At 36.9% G+C, this 27,005-nt stretch overlaps 1 protein-coding gene and 1 long non-coding RNA gene across 4 annotated transcripts in view; one reads left to right on the top strand and one right to left on the bottom strand.

Annotated features, from left to right (window-relative positions):
- The window catches only part of LOC147840770 (uncharacterized), an 821,899-nt gene that overhangs the window by 573,563 nt on the left and 221,331 nt on the right, over positions 1 to 27,005 (bottom strand). The window lies entirely within an intron of this gene.
- il1rapl2 (interleukin 1 receptor accessory protein-like 2) overlaps positions 1 to 27,005 on the top strand; it is a 596,834-nt gene that overhangs the window by 467,211 nt on the left and 102,618 nt on the right. For all 3 annotated transcript variants that reach the window (XR_015506586.1, XM_087279997.1, NM_001142584.1), the window contains 1 exon segment: positions 24,268 to 24,342. Coding sequence is in view for 2 of the 3 variants with exons in the window: in XM_087279997.1 (XP_087136123.1) it covers positions 24,268 to 24,342 (75 nt within the window). In the remaining variant the exon portion in view is untranslated.

Here is a 27,005-nt window from a genome sequence, read left to right as displayed (position 1 = left end):
AAATCCTGAGATACATGTACATAAATAAATACATACAAACAGAAAGACTGTGCATCAAAGGAAGAAACAAAAGATTTAACAATATCAAAAGTGATGCTCCAGGGATTCTAGTAGACTCCGGCAGAATCTAACAGATTTAGCAGTCTTTTCTTTTGGGAAGACATACAGAGAGCAGCAGAAGTGAGAGGGGGTGTGAAGTATTGCACAGGGAGCTGTTTGAAAAAAAAAGTATCAGGGTGGGTGGAATGGAGAATCGCATAGTCCCATGAAACGGGTGCAGATAAGCCACACTGTCCTTGTCTGTATTGCCTTTACCAAGATCGGTCATCGGTTTTTAGTGCTCCTTTTATTGCTGTTTAATGCTTTCACTTTGTTTAGTATTGTGACCAATTTATCAATAGCTCATGGATTAAATGAATTTGCTTTACTGTTGTGCTGGTCAAAAGAATTCAGGGCTGTTGGTATTTAGTTGTGGTAGTTTCAGTGGTGTAGTTTTAAGTACAGTATATGCCATAAAGCCACCTACTTTTTAAAGGGATTTTGCCTATACCCACATGAATATACAATAAGAGAGACCATTATGAATAACATCAAACTCTAAAATGAAAAGAAATGGTTCTTTTTGAGACGAGACTCTCTTCACAGCAAGTGGGACTACAGCAATTCCCTTTTAAACTTCCTATTTTGATTTGGGTAGATCAGTTGTGTAAAGGCAGACAATGTGTTTGTTGTTCATGAGCCTAACATCCAACTGAGAAAAAAAAAGAAAGCAGTCTGCCAAAGGGATAATAAAATAGTTTTTTTCAGCATTAAATAAGTTAGAAATGTGGTCCAGTGCCATTTCTTATATAGAGGGTTATTTACACTGCTAAAGTGCTGGACTTTCATGTTTAAGCATACAGTACGTATTATTTGTAAAAAAAATTATAAATTGGAAATTTTCAGTTTTCCGTATTTTGTGCTTCGTTTTTTTTTTTTTTTTTTTTTTTTTTAATTTATTTATGCTTTTGAATTGCTTTATGGGACCTTGATCTTTCTTCCAACAACTTTCAAGCTTAAAAATGACTTTTATTAACATTTATAATAGTTAAAAGTGATAGATTGTTTGTGTTTGTGTTGTATATTACAGTACAAACACCTTGTAATAAACTGGTGGTATATTTTTTTGTTATTTTTATTTGACTTCTCTCTATATTATTTCTTATGCATTATGTTATTCCAAACTGCTAAAATTTCAATAAAAGTCACTTTGTTCAAGAGCCCCTATTATGCATTAAAAAGGTCATATTTTGGTTTGGGGGTCTCCAACAACAGTCTGATATCCTTGCAAGGTCAAAAACACATTCATTATCTTATAATATGCATTTATTTTACCTAATTATCCCAATGACTTCCATATGATTCGTTCAGTGATTCATTTGTTCCCAAACACCTCCTTAGACCCAGTCTGTTGTGTTTGGTCGTTCAGCGTGAGAAAGAGAGAAATGCCCACCACAGCTTATCAACAATTTTAAAGTAGTCAGAGTGCAGAGTGTATGTGTGAGCCCAGTGCAAGAGTGCATCAAAGCAATGCAGTTTAATACCAGCATATTGCTCTATTTTTAACCATGGCACACATTCGGTATGGATTCACACAGTGGCAAAAGCTGAACTACTTTAAAACTTGATCATTGTGTGTGTGTAGGAACAGCTGACGATGGCCATAGCAATGACAAATAGCATTGGATCGCAAGCTCACAAACGCATTTAAATCTGTAAACAAAGCGGCACATGCCACAGTTTTAAAGTGATTAAAAACGTGATATGAGAATATAAAGAGTTAATCAGATACAGTACAAGCCACGTAGAATAGTTACAAGTAATAAAACACAATTAAATACATAATTTGCAAACTAGAAAAAACAAGGAGGCAACCATTTTAATCACACTTAAGTTACTTAGACCTGTGAAACAGAGGAAGGAACTGATCCATGAACCTTGTACTGTAAAGTTCCTGTCAAGCTCTGACAAAGTCTCACATCTCTTTTCTGTTCCTTCCTTTAACAAACAGCTGATGAATCCCCTGTTGTAAGAGTGTAGATTGCTGAAGCACTCATCAGAAAAATGACGGAAACACAGCACAAGGCTGGGGCTATAAGGCTTCAGATCACAGCATCTTCGCAACATGATTTAACCAGGATCTGCTATAGTATCTCTCTTCATCGTTTTCTTATCACAGTGTCTGTGGGCGGGGCCGGGGGTTAAATTTTCCTGGTTCTGCACACGCAACAAATGAGCGTGGCTTGAGTTTCATATCGACTATTATTTTTTATATTTTTATTAAAGTAGACCTAAAAGCATAGACAACACAACACATTAATCACATATTAAACTTCAAACAGGCTGCCAGAATCAGCAAACAAAGCCATTTTCAATACTTATTAAAAGATTGCTTCACAGTAAATACTTTAAATATGGTTTTACTGTTGGAAAGTTTTTTAAGAACTTCAGCTGAGTGAAAATCCCTAACGATGGATTCTCTAAAAAAATATATAAAAAATTGTCAATTACAGAAGGCTGGCATCATTTTTTTACTTTTTTTTTTTTTTTGCTCAGATATATTTTCTGATGAAAGAGCTAGCACCAGCACCAATACTTCACTGCCCCAGATTATTACTGTCGTTTTTATAAAGAGGCAAAGTAAGCATTCTTATAATATATTTGCTTTGTAACTGGTTCAGTTAGAGTCTAAACTGACTATATTTACTTGAGATAACTAAATGTTTTTCTTGGCCAATCCGCTGTGACACCTAGCCCTTAATCCAGCTCTGCCAATCTAGATTAATTTTATGACCTGTGCTTTGCATTTTTGATTAATTTCCTCTTTAAAAATATAAATATTAATCTTCAGGGGCCTCATGTATCAATGCTGCGTACGCACAAAAACTTTGCGTACGCCAGGTTTCACGCTCAGAATCGCTCACGTTTGGATTTACTAACAATGAACTGAACGTGGGAATGTGCGCAGCTTTACGGCAGCTTTCTGGCAGGCGTACGCACATTTTTTGTGCGTGTCTGTTTTATTTCCATTGGCGACTCCTAGAGGCAGTTGTGTTAAATTCCTCTCTACAAAGTGTCTGAGCCTTGCAATGGCAGCTGTATGAGACGGGTTCAGCAGGTATATAAGGTTTCCATACCATACATTTGACCAGCTAAACATTAAAGCACAATTTGCAGCAGTCACCTGTTTTCCCAATGTAATCTGAGCGATCTACCGCACGCACATTGCTATAAAGACACTATCTTAAGATGAATTTGCATGCGTAAATCAGAAACATTTCCATTCAATAAATGTGCAAATAAAATATGATGCTTATTGATATGAACTTATTGATGATTCCTACTTGTCTTTCTCGTGATTAATAGTTGGCAAAATCTGATATGTAGCGGGGGAAAAAACAAGCATGAGTTCATCAGACACTGGATTCGAGCCAAGTTCATGCTCGAACGTATCAATTCATGATCACATTCATCTTACGAGTAGCGCCACTGAGACTGTTAAGCGTACTGCAACATTTTACAGATATAAACCACACTATTTCTTTTGTTAATGCACTCAGTGCGATGTTTAGACCCAACTTTGTTAACCGCATCAGCTAAACTCTCCCACTCTATTTTTTTCTTTTGTTGTTAATTCCGGAGAACAAACTTGCAAATAACACCGCTTTTCTCCGGTCTACCTCCGAAAGCAGCACCTCCAATTCACATTCTGTTCAAAGTTTCTCTTTTTGCTTGCTGTTGCCATTGCTTTTTCGTTGGGTTTTACCATTAGCATAGTCATTAGCATATTCATATGGGGGAGGAGGCAGGGAGGGGTTTTTTGCTCGTGCATGTTGCGCTCAGTTTCACGTTCATTCAGATGTACAAAAGAATATGCGTGAGATTCGGCGTACGCAGTGTTTCATACATCTGAATTTTTTTCTGCGTTCGCACATTTACAGCTTTGTGCGTACGCAATGTTTTAGTAAGATTTCCACGCAAGTCTTCGTACATGAGGCCCCAGGTCTGCTTCATTTGACTGCAGTTGTTACTTAAAGCTAGTTTCACACTGCACAAGCAGCACAGCGTCGCACTATGTCAGATCTTTAAAATGCTAAGCATTGTTTTCTATTCACTGCTGGGCGCCATATAAAATTGCTGAAAAGCACCACCGGTGTGTGTGACCTTACAAAAATTATTTAGAATTTTGTATCAAATTTTAAAAATGTGGCATTACTAGTAATAAATTAATTAATTTCAAGATTTTAAAAGTGCAACTTGAAAAAAACGTAAGTCATCAATGTGTGTTATATCACAGGCCTAATACTAAAATATAATATTAGCCTATATTTAATGGAACTCAACATATCACTCAGAGTTTAATATGTCGTTTACGTATAAATGTATCAGTATGCATTTAAATTAGTAATAATCAGTATTATTATTTTTTAATAGAACAAGGACAAGCCGGACTTTGTAATAAACATTATTTTAAAAGCAGTAAAGATATAGTGTGTCCACAATCATACTGGAGTGATAGAAACACAATAAGTCTATTTTTTTTATTTGCTGACATTAAAATAAGATCCAAATCCCACCCATTTTGAGGCCCACCACAACCTGAGGTAGAAACGTGGTTCCCCACCCACCAAATTGATTGACAGACATGTATTAACATGTCTCCATAGTAAGTTGTATAAACATATTCATAAGACAAGATGTGCACAAAGCAACTGAGATTAAAAGATCTGTTCAGCTTTCTGTGATTATCTGCACCTCAAGAATGAGTTTTACAAGTTAAAAAAGTTTTTAAAACGGTGCATGTTTGAAATAAATACAGTGAAATTGCTGCGCAATTCATCAATCCAGCCGCATAATGTCAATACAATAATAAAAGAAGACGCTTCAATCCCGGTTTATGGACATTAATTCAGGTTTATTTTGTACATTAACATAACAAAGTCCATACTGTAGTGGATATTAACGCGTATCTTGTCACATTTGAAATGCAAAAACAGTGCAAAGTTAAACGTGTGTGTGCGTTTGCGTGCATGCAGGCATGCAAATTTTATAGAGTGTGACTCATCGTTGCAACAAGGCTTGAATTAACTCCACAACAAATATATTAAATAACAGTTGGGAAAGTCCTTACTGTAGTAAGGGAGATCTGCTTCATTCTTGTCTGTCACTGTGCTGTTTATCAACATGAAGGCTACATGCACTGACACTAGGCGGAAAGAACTAGCTCATTTGCATTAAAGGCACGGACAACAAAAACAGCTACAATGTTCAAACAGCTTAAATTTCCAAGATTTAAAAAGATATAATAAATAATCTGATGGGTATTTTGATCTGAAACTTTACAGACACATTCTGGAAGCACACAAGACGTATATAAAATGTTGAAAAGAGTGTAAAATAGGTGCCCTTTAGAAAAAGTCTTATTATGCAAATTATAAGATGTGGCCTTTTGCATTTTATGTGGGTTTTAATGTGGCTCTTACCCTCTGATCCTGAGTTTCTGAATATTCGTAAAAGTTTTATCATGTTGCCATTTATTCCCATCAGACATACAAAATGAATGTTACATCAGTTATTTTAGTTATTTGACTTGCATTTAAGGTATTTAAGTTGTTGTTGTTGTTGATGTTGTTGTTGTTGTTACTGTACTTTAAACAAATTCTCAAGCACCATCACAGGCCTATACAGTTCAAGTTCAGGTGTTAGGAGAAAGGAGATTCCAAACAAATATTATTTATTAGATCAACAAAGTGGTCATGAGGACTGCAATAGAGAAACAAAGCATTAAAAAAGTCAAACGTTTATAACCATGACATGGTTGGAAAACTTTTATGCAGCAGTGTTGCATCCAAATTACATACACTCTTAAGTAAGTAGTCATTATAAGCAACTACTTGTGGGAAACACATGTATTATATAGCTTGAATGTGTAATCTGAACATATTATTTACCAGCCAGATTTTATATCTGCTTCACTCTGAAAATTATTCATATCTGTTTCTATATTTGCTTAAAATCCAGATCGATTGCAAATGTTAGGGCCAACCCACACTATGCTATCCGAACCATGCCCAGGCCCGTTTCCTGGATCGTTTGAGAAGTGTGAGTGCGCTGAATCGGGCTCAGGCACAGTTCACTCGGCCGGCCCTGGCCCGGATGGAAGAGGTGGGCCTGAGCGCGGTTCATTTGGGCTTTGGCACGGTACGTTTGTAGTGTGAGTGCAAAACGCGTCAAAGCCTGAAACTGAAAGCGAGACGTGACTTTAAGGGACTGTTTGGTTTTATTAATATTGTATTATTGATCATTGCCATATATTATTAAAGACGCAAACCCCTCACGGCACGACAGCTTCGCGCCTTCAGCAAACCCTCTCATTCCTGCAACACGAGGGCTTTATGATTGTTTACAAGCGCCAAAAGTGGCGGATCTGTTCGGTCAACTTCATTTTTATTTAGTCCTTTAGTAGATATGGTTGTCCATTGTTGTCTTACACATGAGGAAAGAGTTTAATGACTCAACCTAAAGGTGAAATTAGAAGAGGTTTGACATGGACTCCCATGGGCTCATTGAAGATCAGATGGACTGCAATGTTTTGGATCATTTAAAAAGGTTTAGGGGTGCGAGATGCGAGTCCAGCCAAAAGAATATTGAAGTAGTACAGCCTAGAAATGAAAACTGCCTGGACCAGAGGTTGTGTGGCATGATCAGTCAGAAAGGTTTTGATTTGTCTGATGTTGTAGAGTGCAAACCTGCATGATTGTGCTGTGTTTGCAATGTGGTACTAAAAAAGATCTTCACTGAATTAGATGGAATAATAGTTGATGACTCAAGCTGGATGGAGAAATTATGTTGAAGAATTGGACTTGCAGGAAAAATGAAAAGTCCTGTTTTTGCCTGATTTAGCTGTAGGTGATAGTCTTTCGTCCATGCCAGGACGTCCTCCAGGCGTACATGCAAAATACATGCAGCTAGCAAAGGATCGTATGGTTGAAATTAAATGGATTGTCGTTGTCATAACAGTGATAAGAGAAACCTTGTGATGGTCCTAGCGATGTGGTGTAAATTATAAAAAGAAGGGGACCAAGAACTGAACCCTGAGGTACCCATGTGACCAGCTGATATGTTTTGGACACCTTTTCCCTCTAGAAAACAATAAAATATCTTAGGTAGGACTTCTCAGATCTCCTCAGTGAGTCAAGCCAAAAGAACATTAAAGCAATCCAGCGTTGAAACGACAACTGCCTGGATCAGACGTTGTGCAGCATGATCAGTCAGAAAGTCTAGGTTTGCAATGTAATACTTGGTCATCAATGATCCTCACTGAATTAAATAGCATAATAGTTAACAGTTAATGAAAGTTGATAAAAGTTATGTTAAATACCTGAAGTTGCAAGAAAGACAAAAGGGCCTTTTTTGCTAGATTTAGCTGTAGGTGATGCTTATTCATATTTGCCAAGATATCCTCCTGGCAGTGTGAGATACATGCAGCTACCAAAGAATCATCTGGTTGAAATGAAATAGAGCTGTGTGTCATTGACATAACAGTGATATATATACTAGGGATGTGGTGTAAATCAAAAATAGAAAGGGACCAAGAACTAAACCCTGTGGTACTCCTGTGACCAGCTGATATGCTTTGGACAACTCTGCCCTCCAGGAAACCATGATGGCTAGCTTCCACTGACTGGTACAGTACGGTACGGTTCGAGTCGGTACAGGTCACCTTTATCAGGCTTGCGTTTCCACTAGCAAGGGTACTCTTTAGATGGGCGTGGTGTATAATAGAAAGTTTCAGTCAACGTCATTTTCGCTTGAGAAAATGTCTACAGTAAAGCTGTACAGGTCGTTTACATATCATATGAGAAGCACTTCTCACAAAACAGATGCTTTATACACATAAATACTTGTGTATACAAGTTTATTACTAACTTTTCTATGAACATGAGTTGATTACAACTGCAGATCAATGACAGTGCAAAATAGCCTACTGTAGCATCTGCAATTATATAAAATAAATAACTGCAGCGTATATGAACACATACAGACCTTTACAATCTCTGATATGTTACCAACTGCAGAAGAACTACACGCAGCATACATTTAGTCATTATGTAGATTCAAAAACAACAGGAAATATAGCCCACAGTCAAAGCAAACCTCTTATCTGTGTCTGTAATCTTCAGCAGCACATGTAGCCTCTGTTAGAGTGTAACTATGTCATTCCAGGTTCATAATAGTCCAAAAGGTGATAATAATAGGTAAACAAGGCAGTTTGTTCACGTTTACTGAAAAAAATAAATGTGTTCTTTTTTTTTCCAGCTTCTCCTTTTTTTTACGCACTTCACTCTGGTGTTTGTCAGTATCTGACAGGATCGAGTTTCAAAGCACATTAATAATCAAGCGCACCTTATTATCATGAGCTCAAGTAGTTTGCTATTTCAGATATAGACGCGCGGCGAGCGCAAGCAAGAAAGCAAGACCGCTCGCGCTTCAGACTGGCTCAGAAAAAAGTACGGGCACAGGGTAAATCTGCTCTTCTTCTTGGCTCTGTGGCTGTTCATCAAGACGACGACAAGGTTTGGTTGATTAAGGCTTGTTAATATATGTATATATAATTCTGCTGTAATCTCTCAGTTGTGTGTGTATTTTAAACATGGCGGATTTTTTGTTTTAATTCTGGCTTGTTGCGTAATCAAATGACATATCTCTGTAAACCAATAGTGTTCAGCTGCGCATCGAGCAACGCCTTTTGGTACTCTTTCTCGTGTTTGGTACCCTTTCGAAAGGGTGCTGAAAAAGTGATACAGTACGGTTTGGATCGGTATGCCTTTTGACAGTGGAAATGGCCATGAAAGCGTAACAAACCGAACCGTACCGTACCGTACCGCAGTGGTCCTCAACCCTTTTATCACCGCGGACCGGTCAACGGTTGTCAATTTTACAATGGACCAGTGTGGGCCAGGGTGGGGGTTTTGTTTGAACACAGCTGCGCTCGTGCATCCAGGTTCATTTGATTATGATTATGTTTCAATCAAGGTTTATATGCATCAAATACATAACATCTGTGCCAAACATTTTAACTGACGAACATATTAACAATAATACAACCGTATAGCCGAATTAAATGTATGCATTGGCATGTTACAGCCCTAATGAGTATGATTATGTGAAACTCCATATAAATACATATTGCAATGATTTCGGGAACTTACTTAGCGATGCACGCACACATATATGCACTATCCTTACATGCTCTGCTGATTTGGACTCTATAATACCTGTTTTATAACTTTAAACTATCAACAACCACCACTTAGCAACATTCTATCATTCTTCCCGCTCCGTGGTGGATTTTGGCATAATCCATTTCACGTGAGATGGCGGGGGTGAGTGGAAGAAGCCAAGTTGCGGCGGAATATTTTCTACAGAAATAATTTATGATTTCTTATGTGACCCGGTATCAATTGTTCCACGGACCGGTACCAGTCCGCAGCTCGGTGGTTGGGGACCACTGCCGTACATCACCACTCAGTGGAAACTGGCCATAAAAGATCTGAGGTAAGATCCCAACTAGCAGAGTGGGATTACAGTAATGCCAATTGAGGAGAGGGAGATGATGATTCACGCAACAGACATTTACGCTAAAAGCAGAACTGATGATTTTTCTGTTATTCTTAAGAATTTATTATTAGTTTTTCATGGGTTAGGCCTTTATAAATGAGGCTTTCAGCTTCTGGCACATCAATACATACCAATGTCAGTTATGTCTCTTCACTGCCATTCACAAATCATGTTCTGTGGCCTCATGGGATAGTAAAGTGTCCATCATATGTCCACTTCAGAATCCAGCTGTAAGTAGTAGGTCATTCAGGTGATTCTGGCCTACTCTTTTATACGTTTTTTTTTTCTTAACAGACTGAAAGGGTAGGTGTATTTGAGTATTTTAGGGCATTGAGGCTATTTGAGGGCATTGGCTAATACACAGAATGCCATAACGTATGGCAATAGATAGTTTTGATCTATAGTTGGCACAGGAAAAAAAGAGAAACAAAGTTTTTCAGAGGCTAACGACAGTACACTGCAAAGCTTTGACTTAAAGATTTATCTTACCCGGCAGACCTATTTACATTCGAACAATGTAATTTAAACATCAAGAAGACTGTTTATTTGTTAATAAGGGGAGCAGTTAAAAAGTAATTGTGCTCGTGAAAAATTTGAAGTCAGCAAAAGAAACTGTGCTGTGCTTTTTGCATCATTGTAACTAATAGCATTGCTCCAGAGACTGTATGAATGCAGAGAACAGAGAAAGCTTGTCCTGATCACAGCGCTAAGCACATACTGTTCATATTATACAAACAGCGGCAGGCTTCACAATGATCTCTAAACTTTATTGACATGGCAATATGCTTATCTGCTCATTAATTCTTCAGCGGTGTGTGTGTGTGTTTGATCCTCGGGTCACTGCAGGAGGGTCGGGGATGTAAAGGGAGTGTGAGCTGATAAAGACCTGTCGATTCAGAGACGGTGGTCTGGTGAACAGGCTAGTCTTCTGTTGACAAGAACGATAGCTTTCATTTGCATGCTAAAGCTGCAGCTGCCCCCTCAAGATGGATGAGGGTCTCGGCTCCTTTCGCGGGATCACTAATATACAGAGACAAGATTATACCAAGAGGATAAGCATTTATATAGCACATAATGAACCTAAGTTCTCCTTGTAAGGTGAGCTCAAGAAACTGAGTCTGATTGAACTGAAAATTTGCAATGTGGACAATAGCAATTCTTGATTAAGTCTCAGGTGTTGGCTTGATATAAAAAAATAAATAAATAAATAATAAATTTAATCACAAATCTGTGTACTGAGCACTTGGTTAATGTCTGCATTTGTTTTATTTGCTTAATCCTGTTTACAATACACACTGGTTTAAAGTAGCTTTGCATAAAGTATTTAATTTTCCTTTGACTTAGTCTCACTATTTTCAAAGGTTGTCACAGCTGAATGAACCGCCAACTATTCTAGCATATTTTTTACGCCACGGATGCCCTCCTAGCTACATCCCAGTATTGGGAAACACCCAAACACAATCATTCACTATGAACAATTTAGGTTATTCAATTCACCAATAGCACATGTCTTTGGACTGTGAGGGAAACCCGTATAAACCTGGGGAGAACAAGCTAACTCCACACAGAACTGCCAACAGGACTTGAACCAGCAACCTTCTTGTTGTGAAGTTACAGTGCCACTGTGCCACACTGCTTTATATAAACTCATCATGCTAATCGTTAATGCTTAAAGTTATGTAAGTTACATGGATATTGTTTTAATGTGTAGATATTGGGAGCTATAGTATATATGTAAAAGATCAACTAGATGAGATGTGCTATTATTAGGCATGTCTCACTCTTTTGGGGGACTCATTTTTAAATAATAGTGGTACTTAAAAAATATTTTGCTGAATGTGTTTTTTCTGATTCTTACTGATTCATCATGAAACAAACCAAGTGAATGTGATTACACTTTTGCAAAATGTAAACACATTGCTCCGGGTACATTCCATTGCACTTTTCTCAAGACAAATACACTAGAGGGCACCATTTACTTTTTTGCAAATCCTGAAATATGTTGCTTTGAGTAGGTTTTGTTGTACGTTTCAGATATATAAATTCTCCATACATTCAAAAAAGTTCTTTTTTTAAACTTTATTTTTAAACTTTATAACTTTTTTTACTTTGTATTTTAACTTAATTGAAATGAGTTGAAACAACACAATTACTATGTTGTTGTTTTGTTGTTGTAGATGTTTTGTTTTGTTTTGGTTTTTTTTGTTTTCTTTTTTTCTTTTTTATGGGGGGGGGGGGGGTATGGAGGAGGGAACTTAATTGTTTTGTTTATTCCACTAAAATTTGTAAAAACTTGGTAAGTTTTCGAAGTTAACTTGATCGATTTGTGTTGAGACAACATATAGAAATTGTGTGAAACTTTTTTTTACAGAGTACTAATAAGTGTACTATATTTTTGCGTTGCTTAAAGTCACGTGATGTGGTTTACATGGAGGATGGTGTAATGCAGGGGTCTCAAACTCGCGGCCCGCGGGCCATTTGCGGCCCTCAGTGCAATATTTTGTGGCCCGCGCCGACCGCTGTACACTGACAGAATCAGCGGAGTGGGGAGAGAGAGCGCTCCCCGCTCCGCTGATTCTATCCGTACACAGCGGTCACTGGCATTCCCCGCCCGCCATGTAAACAAAGGTCTCTGCACGGGCCTGGGTGAGGGAATGGAAGTTTTGAGTGAGTTCCCCCAAGCCATACTGAGGGTCTCAACTGCTTCCGCTCTAAAGCCAAATGTGGTTCAGATTTGTGAGAAGAAGCGCTGTCAAGTCTCTGGCAGCAAGGAGTAGGCAAAAGATGCCATGTTCAGAAGAACTGTTCATAATCTTCACTCAATGTTCTATTAATGTTCAGGACAGTTCATGTTCAGAAGAAATAATTAAAACTGTTAATAATGACATTTGAGGACTTTTTTTTGTGAAATCCCTTATGCGGCCCAGCCTCACCCAGACTTTGCCTCCTGCGGCCCCCAGGTAAATTGAGTTTGAGACCCCTGGTGTAATGCATGTATGGTAATTAATAATCAAACAGTATTTTACTGAAATATTTTTTTGGTTCATACTGATTCATCTAACTGATTCATCGTAAAACAAAGCAAGTGTTTATGAATTGATCATTGAACAGCCCAGGCTCATTGGAAAAACGTAAATCAGCTTAAATGTAAAATACACTGCTCCAGGTGCACTTTGTTGCATGTTTCAGATAACATCACCACTAGAGGGCACTGTCTACATTATTATCAATCTGAAATACGTAACTAAAGGCCCATTCTCACTGGTACGCTTTTTGCTCATGTTTTTAGTTGACGTTTAATGCCTTGTGACTAAACAAAGGGCGCTAATGTGGTCGTGCACACCAAAATGCAAAAAGGGAGGTAGAGTGAAGATCTTTGCCCGAACCCGAAGGAACCTTACAGGTTCAGGGGGATTCTGGCTTAATTTCTATCATTTTAGATGAAGTCGGGTCAGGCTCGAGCTTTCACAATAAATGAACATTCATGTGATGAATTTCGATTGGTGTGAGAAAGTAATCAAAATGTTTGTTACAACATTAAAACCCATCCCTGCAAAGGTGAAACAAATGAAGTTGGAGAAGTCAAAAAGAGGGAATTTTGCTTGCGGTAAGGCTATCCGCTAATTCAATAAAAATGGTCATTCTAGCCGCCAAGGTATTTCGGCAGTCGCTCATACACTACAGATTATGGTAGAGTGCTATACAGCAATGTAAAGCAAGCTGACAGGGAAAATGACAAGGTCACTTGTTACATTGAAACCACTGTCATGGAAAATAAAATGGATGTTCTTGGTTGCTGGAAGATGAACAAACAATCCTACCCAAAACTTGCAACATTAGCCAGATCAGTATTATGCATCCCGGCCTGTAGCAGCAGCAGTGAAAGGGTGTTCAGTGCTGCTCGGTAAGCACAGGACTGTGTTAAAGCCATCTACAGTAGATTCAAAAATGTTCCTCCACAAAAACATATAGCCACATAGCACACTTGAATAATGTCAGGCTATAAACGGGTTCAGGCTTTTAAAAAGCTGTCAATTCAAATGTACTTGTCGGACTCGGGCCCTATCGGGCCTAACTTTTATGGCCCGATTACACCTCTAACACCAGGTGTAAAGGTGTCACTTTTAAAGAAATGCCTCATGCTTGATTTTTTTGTTTTGACACAAAGTGTCAAAAACTTCTCCACCAATGAGATTGCCACTTTTCCTCATGTTCCTGGAGCTGCTGAAGTAACAGTAAACACTAGTTGGAGGCACTCTAGCGACAAAAGAGCTGAATGATAACTGCAACTACAATAATGTCAGTAAGAGTGGAGAATAGCAAATATGATTTGATGGTGAGTTTCATTTTACTTTTCCTTCATGACTTGCAAGTTCATTAATGGCCCGTTTCCACTGAATGGTACAGTACAATTGGGGTCGATATGGGTCACCTTTATTAGGCTTGCGTTTCTACTGCCAAAAGGCTATCAATAGTGGGCGTCGTGTACGACAGATTCAGTTTCAGTCTACTTCATTCTCGCTTGAGGAAATGTCCAATTAAAGCTGTACAGGTCATTCACATATCAAATGAGAAGCACTTCTCACAAAACAGATGCTTTATACACATAAATACTTGTTTATAAATGTTCATTTGATTTGATTATAACTGCAGATCAATGATAGGGTGAAATCTGCGATTTTATAAAATAAATAAATAAATGCAACACACATGAGCACATCATACAGACTCTTACAGCCTTCAATATGTTACCAATTACAGAAAAAACTACACACAGCATACATTAATCCTCGTTTGGGTTCAAAAACAACATGCAACATATAGCCCAAAGTCAGTGCAAACCTCTCATATGTATCTGTAATCTTCACCAGCATGTGTAACCTCTGTTAGAAAAGTATTTCCATCATTCCGAGTTCATAATAGTCCAAATTGCCATGATAATAATTAAACATGGCAGTTTGTTCATGTTTTGGGTTGCTGAAAGAATCATTTGCTCCTTTGTTTTGTCAGGCTTTTCCTTTGTTTTTTCACGCTTCACTCTTGCGTTTGTCAGTTTCTGAAAAGATCGGGTGTCAGAAACACTTAAATAATCATGCGCATGTTATTTTCATCAGCTCAAGAAGTTTGTTTTTTCAAATATAGACGTGCGGTGAGCGCAAGCGAGAAAGCAAAACCACTTGCACTTTAGACGGCCTTGTAAACAACTATGGGGCACAGGGTAGTTCTATTCTTCTTCCTGGCTTTGTGGCTGTTCATCAAGATGATGACAAGGTTTATTTATGGTCTGGTTGACCATGGATCAATATTATATGTATATGGCTGATTCCAGCGTTATGGACGTGACATTTGCAGTAAAAAAATGAAACGAATATTCTCAGAGAAGGTATATGTTAACAGTATATTGAAATATATGTTTATATTTTTCTTACCCCTTAACCATGGAGTTCAGGCATCAGAAAAATATCAGTCTATGCAGGTGTTTTATATTTAAAATGACGGCAAAATGAATGCGTTACGGACGTGACAAAAAAAAGACACGAGTTTTGTGAGTTGACATACTTTGTGAAAATTCTGTGAATGAAAACGCAGAAGCCAAAAAAATATATAACAGTCAAAAGGATAAGGGTTGGCTCTGCATGGGACATATATAATTCATTTTATTTAGTTTTTAATTTTTGCATTAATGAGGAAAAACTATCGTTACGGACGTGACTTGTCATTCGTTACGGACGTGACTGCTCTGAAATTGACAGTTGACACATTATGAAAATCAGATAAATGCTTTCAAAACTTGACCAAAGACCTATTTGTGGATATCTGTTGGGTGTGTAAACCAATAAACTTTAACCTCTGAGACATCTGAATTGTAAGGTTGCACAATTAATCAAACTTAAATAGATATCACCTTGTTATATTTAATTCTTATTATGGCATGTGTGTTGTTAAAGGTTAACGCACGTTCGAATGTTCAAAACTCAATTCGGTAACAATGTTGCATGCGAACATGGTGCTTTTATACTCTGAATAATACAGAATTGATAATAAACATAATCAGCTATAATGGGCCTATGTTTATCGGGCTCTTAAAGTTAGTGTTTCCAGACAAACTTGAATTAAATCATTGCCCGACTGTTGCGCAAGACCGTCTCTACTTGGAGAATATTTAAAATCTAGTTTTGTCACAGATATGGCAATATTATATTTGACAAAGTTTATTTTAGTTTATTATAGTTAATGTGTTAGTTGATGGAATAAATAATTTAATTTCTCCACTCGCGCTTGCTTTCTTTTTCTCGTCGGCAGTCACTTCAGGACAGGTTGCAAAAAGTTCATACGGACCAGGGTGAGAGAGAAAACTTTATTAAGAAAGGTTTTGTGTAGGCTATGTTAAACAAGCATAGAAAAATAGTCATTGGTCGTAGGCATGTACGATGGATGACTATAATGTTTATATTTTTAGGCTATAGTTCATAACCGATTGAGTAAAATATTGAATTAAATATTTACAGCTGCAGGTCCTATCGATTTTCTAACAAATTTAATACTCCTATAAATGTAGTTAAAGCTTAGATCAATATCAAGATTTTATTCTTATTCTTATTAAAATAATTTTAATAATTTATTATTAATTATTAAAATAATTTTAATAAGCACTCAAGCGCATTTGCCGGGTGCTGGAAATCTTTGAAAATGTTTTAATTTTAATGTAGGCTATAGCCAATTTTCAAGCTCTGAAAGTGCTTATTTTGGATAAAGGGCTTGGAAAATGAATTGTGTCCCTTTGATAATTTATCTTTATAAATAGTTATTTAATTAATAAAATAAAAAACATATTTATGCTCTGCATGAAATGAAAACTCCGCTGTTGCCTGACCCGCGGCGTGCGCATTTTGAGCAGTGGGAAAAGACCAAATGCATGGAGGTTATTTATTATGCGCCTTGCGCGCCTCGCGTTTTGTCATTGCGCGCTTTGTGCGCTCCAGAAGAAAAGCATGTTACCCCAGTGGCGTCTTTCATTCTTCAATCAAACGAAAGCAGAGGCGGGGTTTCCTTGGAGGTGACAGCAGTGTCAAGATGACTACGGCAAACTTTTTAATGACGGAGAGACTTGTGGTCGCTGTTTTAAGTCATCCAAACTTGTATGACTTTACAAATCTTGATATTCATAATGTTATTTAAAAAATTCAATTATGAAAACACTGACAGCAACACTCGCGCACAATAGACCAGCTGATTCAGTTGTTACCTATAGTGACATTCACCGCGCTCCTTTTTTTCTTGTCAACAAAATGCGGTGCGCCTCACGTCTCTGGAATGAAGAAGCGCGTTCGTTGTGATCGGCTTCTATGAGCAACACATATTTGTTAACTCGCATGACAGTAACACGTGCAAACACACATGCTTACAGATGTCTTATGCCAAAGAAGCAAAATGAAAGAAGGATATTCTGGCCACAGTTTGACACAGGAGTTGACGAACCAGCGCTGATCCTGGTCGTCTGTGCTGCCTGGAGCCGCGTCATAAACTCAACTAGGCATATTCATGATTTAGTGCAGACTACAATCAACAAACCACCCTTTTTATAAATAACAGTTATCAATAGTTCTTATAAACATTTTAAATAGCCTACATAGCCTAATCTACAAATCAAACAAAGAAAAATATTTTATGATAACTTCGCACCAAACTGATGCTTTCATTTTACAGCTTATAAAACATGTATGCAAATTAATGCAGTATCACATGTAAATAACAAAATTGTTATATGCTTAGCCTATACTTTACAAAATGTATAGGTTCAAAGCCTTATGGTTCATCATTATCTTTCACTATAGGCAGCGCGCGCGCACATGAACTGCAAGTAAGACGGAGGAAGTAGGTTAAGTTATAATCATAATTAAGACATAATCTTTAAACTAATGACTTATTAAACTTATTAAAAATGTTGACAGGTTTTGTAATATTATAACAGCGAAGCATTAATTGAATGCATTTTTTTTCGTAAAGCAATCTATTTGAGGTAGCCTAATATTTAATTGACGGAAAAAAACACGATTGGACAAACAGCCTATGCCGGTTCTTAAAAAGGATTCAGTTAATGTTTTCGTTTTGTATTCTTAATTTGTCATTTAAGTGAAAAAGATCTAGAGCAGGATTTATTTATTTATTTATTTTTATCATTAATTTTTGTTAGTTTATTCAGTTTTTCTATGCTGCTAAAAAAAACACTGCAGGTGCATGAAGATGCTCGTTCTGTATGCTGTTCGCATGTTAAAATAACCTAAATCAGTATTTTAAAATGCAATATTTAATGTGTCAGACAAAATAGGCACGTCAATTTTTTTATTAAATAATATTTTGATATTAATCTGTTAACGGTTAATTTTCGGTTAACCAGCGGTTGTTGATTGGCAAAATGAATCGAAATCAGCATTCCTAGTTTGGCATAAATTGTATCTTAACTATTTGATCTATTATTTGACGGTCAGTTACCCTATCTACAAAAGAAACAAGAAGTGCTTCAACACAAGGTGCTGCATCGCAAAAACACCAAGATTATGCGCCAATTATGGCAATATGTAAAATGTTGTTCTCTTATTAAACATTTATTTCTGAAATGTTACTAAAGTGGTTTATAGTTAAATGAAATGTTCAGTTCTTGATATAACATATGGATGTTATGTAATGTAAGTTAGTAATTGTAATGCAGCATCATAATGAACAAATATGCGCTAGTCATGGCTTATATTAATAAGGAGTTCAAAAATGGTCACGTCCGTAACGCAAAATTGTGGTTGTTTAGGGCAAAGACCTGAGATGAGTTAGCGATCATAATTAGTATGGACATATTTTGGCTTTGTATACAAATTTTCATTTTATTTGTTATAATATTTATTCCACAATATAAAATTTTTCATTAAATCGTTACGGACGTGACACGTGACCGAAGCTGCGTGATGTCTTAAATATGTAGCTCATAAATCAAAAGGGCAATAATGTTATGAAAAAGTAAGGGTAATTATTTATACTACAGACTCCAATCCTTCTGCAGAATGATTACTGTTAACATAAAGCATGGAAAAGGCGAGTCTTTAACCCCTTTTTTGAAAGCACGAAAAGTGGTTGGAGGATAATGACATTTACCATTGGCACAATCCTCATATTTCATGGATAAACAAAACAATTTCCATAAAAATTCAACAAGAGCACATCATAACAATAAAATATAGACCTCAATAAGCAAATTGAAATAGGTTTTGTTATTTTGGTCAAAAGTTTATTTTTTCATGATAGGGTTGACATTTTCATGGAATTGCTCATATATTATTACAGTGTAATGTCTCGGCTGTGTTTTTAAAAATGGCAGTTCCTTTGTTTTCATTCTCCTGGCATGTTGCATGAGTGAGTGATGTCTCTGTAAACCAACAGCGTTTAGCTGGCGTCTTGCTCCACTTTTTGTTGTGCTAGGTACCCTTCTGAAAGGGTACCCAAAAAGTGGTACGGTATGGTTTACTTTTAGGTACCTTTTGACAGTGGAATCGGCCATAAAAGCATAACGAACTGTACCATACCACTCAGTGGAAACGGGCCATAAGTGCCATCTAATATCAGGGGAAGATTTTGCATGTTCACTCTGCTCAACACTGATTAAAATTGCCTGGGTCAAAAAAACGTCTTGAAAAACACTGACAATAAACATAAGCGAAAAGCCTTTAGACCATCTTTTCCTGAATGGTTCAGATGGATACACAGATAGGTGCTTTAAATGTATTTGATTTCAAATCATAGACACTGTTTAGTTTTTTGTGGTGATTACTTGGGGTTGTGCAAAGAACTGCACGAGACTATTCATTGATTATATGTCCTTGAAAATATCATTAGTGTGAACAGGAACAATTGTTTTTGCCATCCTACTGCACCGTATCATTAATTTTACCTAGAAACTTCAATCAAATCTATGTTAAAGAACTTGTTTGTCGTTTCACAAACATTCAAATAGTTCTGATGTCACAAAAATGTTGGCTGAAGGACATATTTTTTGTCATTGTTGCTGCTATTGCCACTGGCTTGCTTGGTTTTGGGATTTGTGGAGCTGCACATTGATGGATTTGCTCTTTAGTGTTTGGACTTTCTTCAGTGAAAGTTAAACCACACTGAACTGAACTAAACAACTCTAAAAAACTAAATTGAAACAGTTTCAATTTACCACAACTTCTATGTTAGACTGCTTCGACACAATCTACATTTTAAAAGTGTCAGATCTAAACATGGATTGAAAAGTAGATGAAAATGAATGAATGAATGAATCAATCAATCAATCAATCAATCAATCAATCAATCAATCAGTCAGTCAATTACTCAAGATGTTCAAAACCTTTGGAATGAAATGCCACATTGTTGATCTGAAAAGCACAGAATTACTCTTCTAGCTTTACAACAAACAAGAAAAGAACAAGAGAATCATCAAATAAAGAAAAGATCAAAAGCAAACAGTTCTCTTTAGTAAATATGTATTCTTTGGCATTCGTAACCCTAGCTAATTATAGACACAGGCAAGTGTCTACACACTCAGTGACATTGATAACACTAAAGTATACTGACACAGACTTTCAGTGTAAACAGTTCAATACAGATCAATAAACAAAGTGAGAACTCTGAAGATAGATTGAAACACAGTAGAGCAGCCGAGAAACATTCACTGCTTTACTGATGATGGCCAACACTCCACTGAGGACTGGGACTGATCTATCTCTTTGCAACCAGCACAAAAGAAAGCCTTTTATAAAGCTAGAATGTCCACTGATTGGTCGGGTGTCATGACATCACATGTATAACTGACAGTTTAGATGTGAACTTAAACCTGAGAGCAGATTAACTTTAAAAGCCTGTAGAGAAAGAAGCACAAGGGATCACAAAAGTAAAGAAAATAAATATAAAACACATGTGGGGTTAAACAACAAGGGTTTGGATCCCAGATTCCTTTAATAGTTGATCTTAGATGAATGCATTCAGAATATGTATGCTACACAAATAATGACTAAAAATAAGTCTTTGAAAGGGGGTTTCTCAAGCCAGGTGGCGCATTAGACCAGGGCTCATTTTCTGTTTCTAAAATGCATCACAAACTGCCTGAGAAACTGTTCTACTATGATAATTGTTGATGAAAATAAATTGTTCAATAAAATGTACTTCTGTTCTATTTGGACCTGACACCCATAATGTGGTGGTGCACCATCTTGCTTGAAAATCTCAGGGAAAATGCCAGCTTCAGTGCATAAAGAGGGAAAGACATCATCATGTAGCAATTTCAAATGTCTAGTGGCCTTGAAGTTTCCATTGATTAAGAATGGCCCCACTGTGTTGTCTATGGTGTGAAGATACAAGATGTGCAGCACCTGAAACTACAGATACTGGAAGCCTGTGCTGGCATTTCTCCTGCGGCGTTACTATCAGTATGTGAAGAGTGGGAGAAGAGGGTTGCATTGAAAATTCAACACAATGGGGAGCACATTGAACACATGGTGGTCAGAAACTTGTAAATAATTCATGAAAGAATAAAGTTTTGTTAAAAGCAAGCACATCATTGTTTTCCTTTAAAATGGCCACCATGGTCACCCATCTTGAAAATGTTGCCCCCTCACATATATTAATGTGTCACAAACAGGAGGTTAATATCACCAAACATTCTCATTTAATAAGGTGTATCCATATAAATGGTCCACCCTATTCATTCATTTTCTTGTCGGCTTAGTCCCTTTATTAATCTGGGGTCGCCACAGCAGAATGAACCGCCAACTTATCCAGCAAGTTTTTACGCAGCGGATGCCCTTCCAGATGCAACCCATCTCTGGGAATATATATATATATATATATATATATATATATATATATATATATATATATATATATATATATATATAATATATATGAGCAATTCCGTGCAAATGTCAACCTTGCCATGAAAAAAAAAAACGTTTTTACCAAATTACGGAAACCATTTCTGCGTTTTTTGTGTAAGCAACTATTTTACAGTACTTTAAAAATACTCAAAAATGCATCTGTCAATGTTTTCAAACTATTCTATTTGATTTACCAAAGTCACACAAATGGTAATTTCACATGCGTCACATCCATAACAGAGAGACGTCACATCCATAACGACACTTTTTCCTCAGAAATGTGAAAATATAAAATAAAATAAAACCAATCATTTTTGTTTTATGGAGAGCCGACTCTAATCCTTTTGATTAGCATTATTTCTTTTGGGTTGTGCAATTTAATTCACATAATTTCTACAAAGTGTGTTGTATACTGTAAACTCGCAGACTTTTTTTGTTACATCCATAACGCATGCTTATTTTCCTCATTTAAAGTAAAAAAAACACGTTTACAGATTGATATTTTTCTGCTCCCATAACTCTGTGGCTAGTTGCTCTAGAAAATATAATAAAATTTTTCAATTTAATGTTAACATATACTTTCTCTGTCAATTTATGTGTTTAGTTTTTACTGCAAAAGTCACATCCATAACGCTGGAATTGCTCATATATATATATATATATATATATATATATATATATATATATATATGGCAACATATTAGGTTTGATTTCCAGACAACATAAAAACTGTATTATTTGAAGGTTGTATGAAATAAATCAAACAGCCTACAGTATACAGTATCTGGTCAAGTATGCAGGACTCCTCCAGTCATTCAGTATTTAAACTCTGCCCCTGAGCCTACATTCATCTGCATTCAGTTGTGGAAATTGTGGCCATATTATTGTGCTCAACCACTGATGCGTAGAACTAACTCCTGCCCTACATTTTTTTCTTTGTCAATAATCCATTACTCTCAGATTTATGCCACAACATGTAACAAAAGATCTGTTGCTTCTTCTGTTTTTATTGTGACTATTGCACTTTATGGACCATACTGTGTTCCTGAATTAGGCTGAATTTGCATTAGGGCTGTGCACTATATCCATGCATAGCTAGCCTGGTGAAAGGGTGGTTCTTTTTCTCTAGACCTTTTTGCAGTTATTGCATTATTTTTGTATTATTTTTATATAAAGGGTTTAAATAAAATATTGTAGTGACATTTAGATTAGAATTTTCGACTGGATTAGCTTGTCGACTGTTAATAGCCGGAATGTGGATGTTTTTTTGATGCATTCAAATATTATATATACGTTTATTTCAAGTTGCTTGCCATACTTTTTTACTACTTAAGTATTTATAGATCATTAAACCGTAAGCTTTATATTACAGTTTTATAAAGTATGTTATGAGACTAATTATGAGTTTTAAATTTACATTTTGAATAAAGAAATATGCAATGTGGGGAAAATTGCTTGTACCACAGCACAAATAGACAATTCTTCTATCATACAAATAAAACAAACACATATTTTAGCTTGTAAAATGTGTTTGAACTTTAAAACGTTTATCTTTTATTAAGCAAATAAACTGCCCGGTGCATTCAACATCCCACCAAGCAATTTAGTTAAATTTTTTTAATTTTGGGTTTGATTTTTAACCTCTTGGATACAATGCTGAATCTGGCTGTCAGTGAAAATATTATATACGTCTATTAATAGACTAGTCATCAAATAGACAGATTAAACCCGAGGTGTCAACCCTGCTCTACACAGTTTAGTTCCAACCCTGCTTCAACACACTAACCTGGAGGTTTAAAACAAGCCTGAAGGTCTCACATAGTTTGAGGTGTGTGTGTTTGTGTGTGTGTTTAATTAGGGTTAAAGCTAAACTGTGAAGGGCTGCGGTCCTCCAGGAACTGAGTTTGACTCGTTTGAATTAGACTTCACATGTGTGGTCATTCATTTCTGTGTGATGGCTAGTACATGCGGATGTTTATAATATTTTCACTGATAAAAATTTGGCTTTCACTGCCCAAATTTCAGCCAAGATATCTATGTTTGGATGTCTTGAGTTAACAACTAACAACAGCTCATTTCCAGAATGTTCAGCTCAGTGCATCAATCGTATTAGCAGAGTCAATTATAAAAAAGTGTGTGTAATCACCTAATATGTTTTTGTCCTTGCAATGAAAAAAAAATATTGCTTATTAATAGACTTCTAATCGACTTCTAAACATTATTTGGTCAAGGAAACTCTGGCATGCTTTGACTGATGACAGCCAAATTAAGTCAAACAGGTTGTTGAGCTTTTATTTGTTTACTGATCAATGTTTGTTTTGAATAACAGCATAAATGAAATGTTAATCACACAAAAGACTTAAAACTGCTGAATTTATATGGATTTTTTTTTAAATATCTCTTTTCAAGCTGATGAATTGTCAAAAGTATGGGTGAATAGTTTTTCAGTGGATGGACAAAAATCTCATTTCTGTTCTGAGGGTAAATTGAAGTCTTTTCAGGATTTGAATGAGTGTAAATGATGACAGAATTGTCATTTTGGATGAACAAACTCTTAAATAAATGGCACTCTTATAGGGTCTCAAATTGCTTTGTAGAAAATGCATCTGCCAAAAGTCTTCTGAATGCAATAAGGATGTAGTTCTGAGGAATTGAGATATATATAATTCAATGTCCAATTGTTAATGTGTACTTCTTTGTTTTGCAGCACTTCTTACGACCAGACCACCTAAAGTCTTGTTCCCGTCAGAGAGACAAGCCAGTGTTATAGACGTCCAACTCGGTGAGTCCATCTTACATGTACAAATATACAGTGTATTTGTTTAAATAGTCTTTTAAATAATGCATGATTAGTAAAAATAGAGATACTAAAGAATTCCTAGCATACTCATGTCCTTGACTGACCTATAATGAGCATTTACGTTGAGTTATTTATGTTATGTAGTGTAATAATCTAAACTTCAGGCAGATGTGTGCTTTAAAAAATATAAGAATCACAATTTAATCTGCAGAATTGACCTGCAGACTAATTTAAATGGTAAAATGATAATTAGAGCCTACGCCAAAAGGTGAATATGCTACTTGGCTTTCATAGGGTTACTGAAGTTTTACATGACATATTAAGGAACTTTTATCAACAGTATGGTGTACAAATTCCCAGGCGTTGTTGCAGGTTCATTTACCCGACATGTTTAGCAATGCTTAGCAAATGGACAATTAGGAGGATGCCACAAAAGTGAGAATGTAATTATTGTGCAAGTGGAAAATGGTCTCTGGTGCCATAATATGCACCGTTTTCATTTTAATGATGACAAAAACATGGACTGTTTTGCATGTTTATTTATTTATTTATGTATTTATTTTGGATCTCTGCAGGCCAGACAGAAGTAGCTAAACAAAGCAGTTTTGGAAGGAAAAAAATATTGCCGCTATGTTTTTATTCCTCAGATTTATCAACTATGTTACTCTGGAGCACAAAATCAGTCCTATGTTGTACAGGTATACACTCACCGGCCACTTTATTAGGTACACCTTACTAGTACCGAAGGATTAAAGGTTGAACCCACTTTTGCCTTCAGAACTGACTTAATCCTTCGTGGAATAGATTCATCAAGGTACTGGAAATATTTCTCAGAGATTTTGGTTCATATTGACATGATAGCATCACGCAGTTGCTGCAGATTTAAATCGATCGATGATGTGAATTTCCCGTTCCACCAATCCCAAAGATGCTCTATTGCATTCAGTTCAGGCCCAGTTTTGGGTTATTGACTTGGCTGAGACTTGGCCAAGATATGGTCCGTGTTTAGCTCTAGTCTAGAAGCCAGACATGGTCCAGTCATGTACCGTAATTTACCAGTTTAGCATATAGGCCAAGCAAAAGCTGGTTGTGTGGGCCAGAAAGATTTTGCTATGTGGGTATAAATCAATCTAAAAGTATTTATTTTGATTTCAGTTTATGTATAAAATCCAGCTGATGAAATAACATTTGGGCTGAAGGTATTTGAGAGGTTTGTTTGCCACACACTTCAGTTAGACGGTATTTACGCGATTATCAGTTCACTATACCAACACAAAGCCTTGGCTACACAGTGGGATCAAACATCCTGCTTTATAGAATCTCATTTTGCCCCAGATCTGCGGCCTTTTCAAGCAAAGTCTGTTGCATCTGTGACCACATTTGTAAAGCCTCCCGGCAGCTTTTCTGAGAATCCCAGACCAAGCCATATCTGTCTGAATAGGAGAATCCTGAAATGTCAAATGTCAGTGCTTGCCAGACTCACATTTAAGTAACATATTTCAAGCCAGAAACAAAATGTGACATGAACTTATTTATAAATGTTGCTCCATATGCTCAAATAGTGTCAAACAAGCTTTCTGCCTGGATCACCTAATGCACATGAGCACAGGTCACAGAGCACTCGCTGTTTATACGAACACCAAACTTACAGTATGCAAAGATATTTAAAACTCACGATTGGCTTTTTTATTAAAGAGTCCACCCAAAAAAAATAATGAAAAATCTGTATTTTTGTTTACTCATGCTCATCTCATTCCTAACGCCAAAGGAAGACATACAATTGTTAATTTTTAGAACACAAATTAGGATGTTTTAGATAAAATTCAAAAACTTCTACATACTCCATAGACAGCAAAGGTAACGTTCGAGGTTACTAAAGTAACCCTTCGTTCCCCGAGGAGGGGAACGGAAGCACTATAAGTGGATTTGATTGTAAAATCCACGCATTGGGAGGTTCGGTTCAGAAGCTACTCGTCTGAAAGAGTATTGAACGGGCCAATTAAGAATGAATTGGCAGCGCAAGCCTGCGCAGGTGAGCGGCATAAGCAATCAACTGAGTATATAAGCTCACCTGGCGCCAGCAGACGCTATCCTTTTTAAGCTGAAGAGACTTTCAACAGCTAAGGGACAGTCATTATGGCGACGGAGTATAGTGCTTCCGTTCCCCTCCTCGGGGAACGAAGGGTTACTTTAGTAACCTCGAACGTTCCCCTTCGGGGGGAACTTCAGCACTATAAGTGGATTTGATTGTAAAATCCACGCATTGGGAGCCCATTGAAAGCGCCATAATGACTGCACCTTACCAACACCCCCGATGAGGAGATAATCAAGCAAGCGTGACGCACCCACATCATGGGGGGCGCGGTCCTCCAACGTGTCCCTGGCCCTAATTTATCCTACTTCAACAGAAGTTTTACGGATTTATATATATTTTTGGGAAGTCGTGAGCATCTAGATAATTCTAGGAAAATACGACAGTACGTTGGGAAGCGTGCAATCCCGATAGGGAGGACGCTGCGGAGGCCATCCGTTACCCAAGGGGGGATAGATGGCAGAATTTACATATGGACTAGCCCTAAAAGGGGGAGTACGCATAGCAAAAGAGTGGTTAGCGGGGAGGGAAGACACGGGTCCGCCCAGGGGGG

The sequence above is a fragment of the Danio rerio genome, chromosome 14, assembly GCF_052040795.2.
Source record: "Danio rerio strain M-AB ecotype USA chromosome 14, GRCz13ab, whole genome shotgun sequence".
Classification (NCBI taxonomy): domain Eukaryota; kingdom Metazoa; phylum Chordata; class Actinopteri; order Cypriniformes; family Danionidae; genus Danio; species Danio rerio.
The sequence above is the reverse complement of the archived record's forward strand: the minus strand, read 5'-3'. Positions and strand labels throughout refer to the sequence as shown.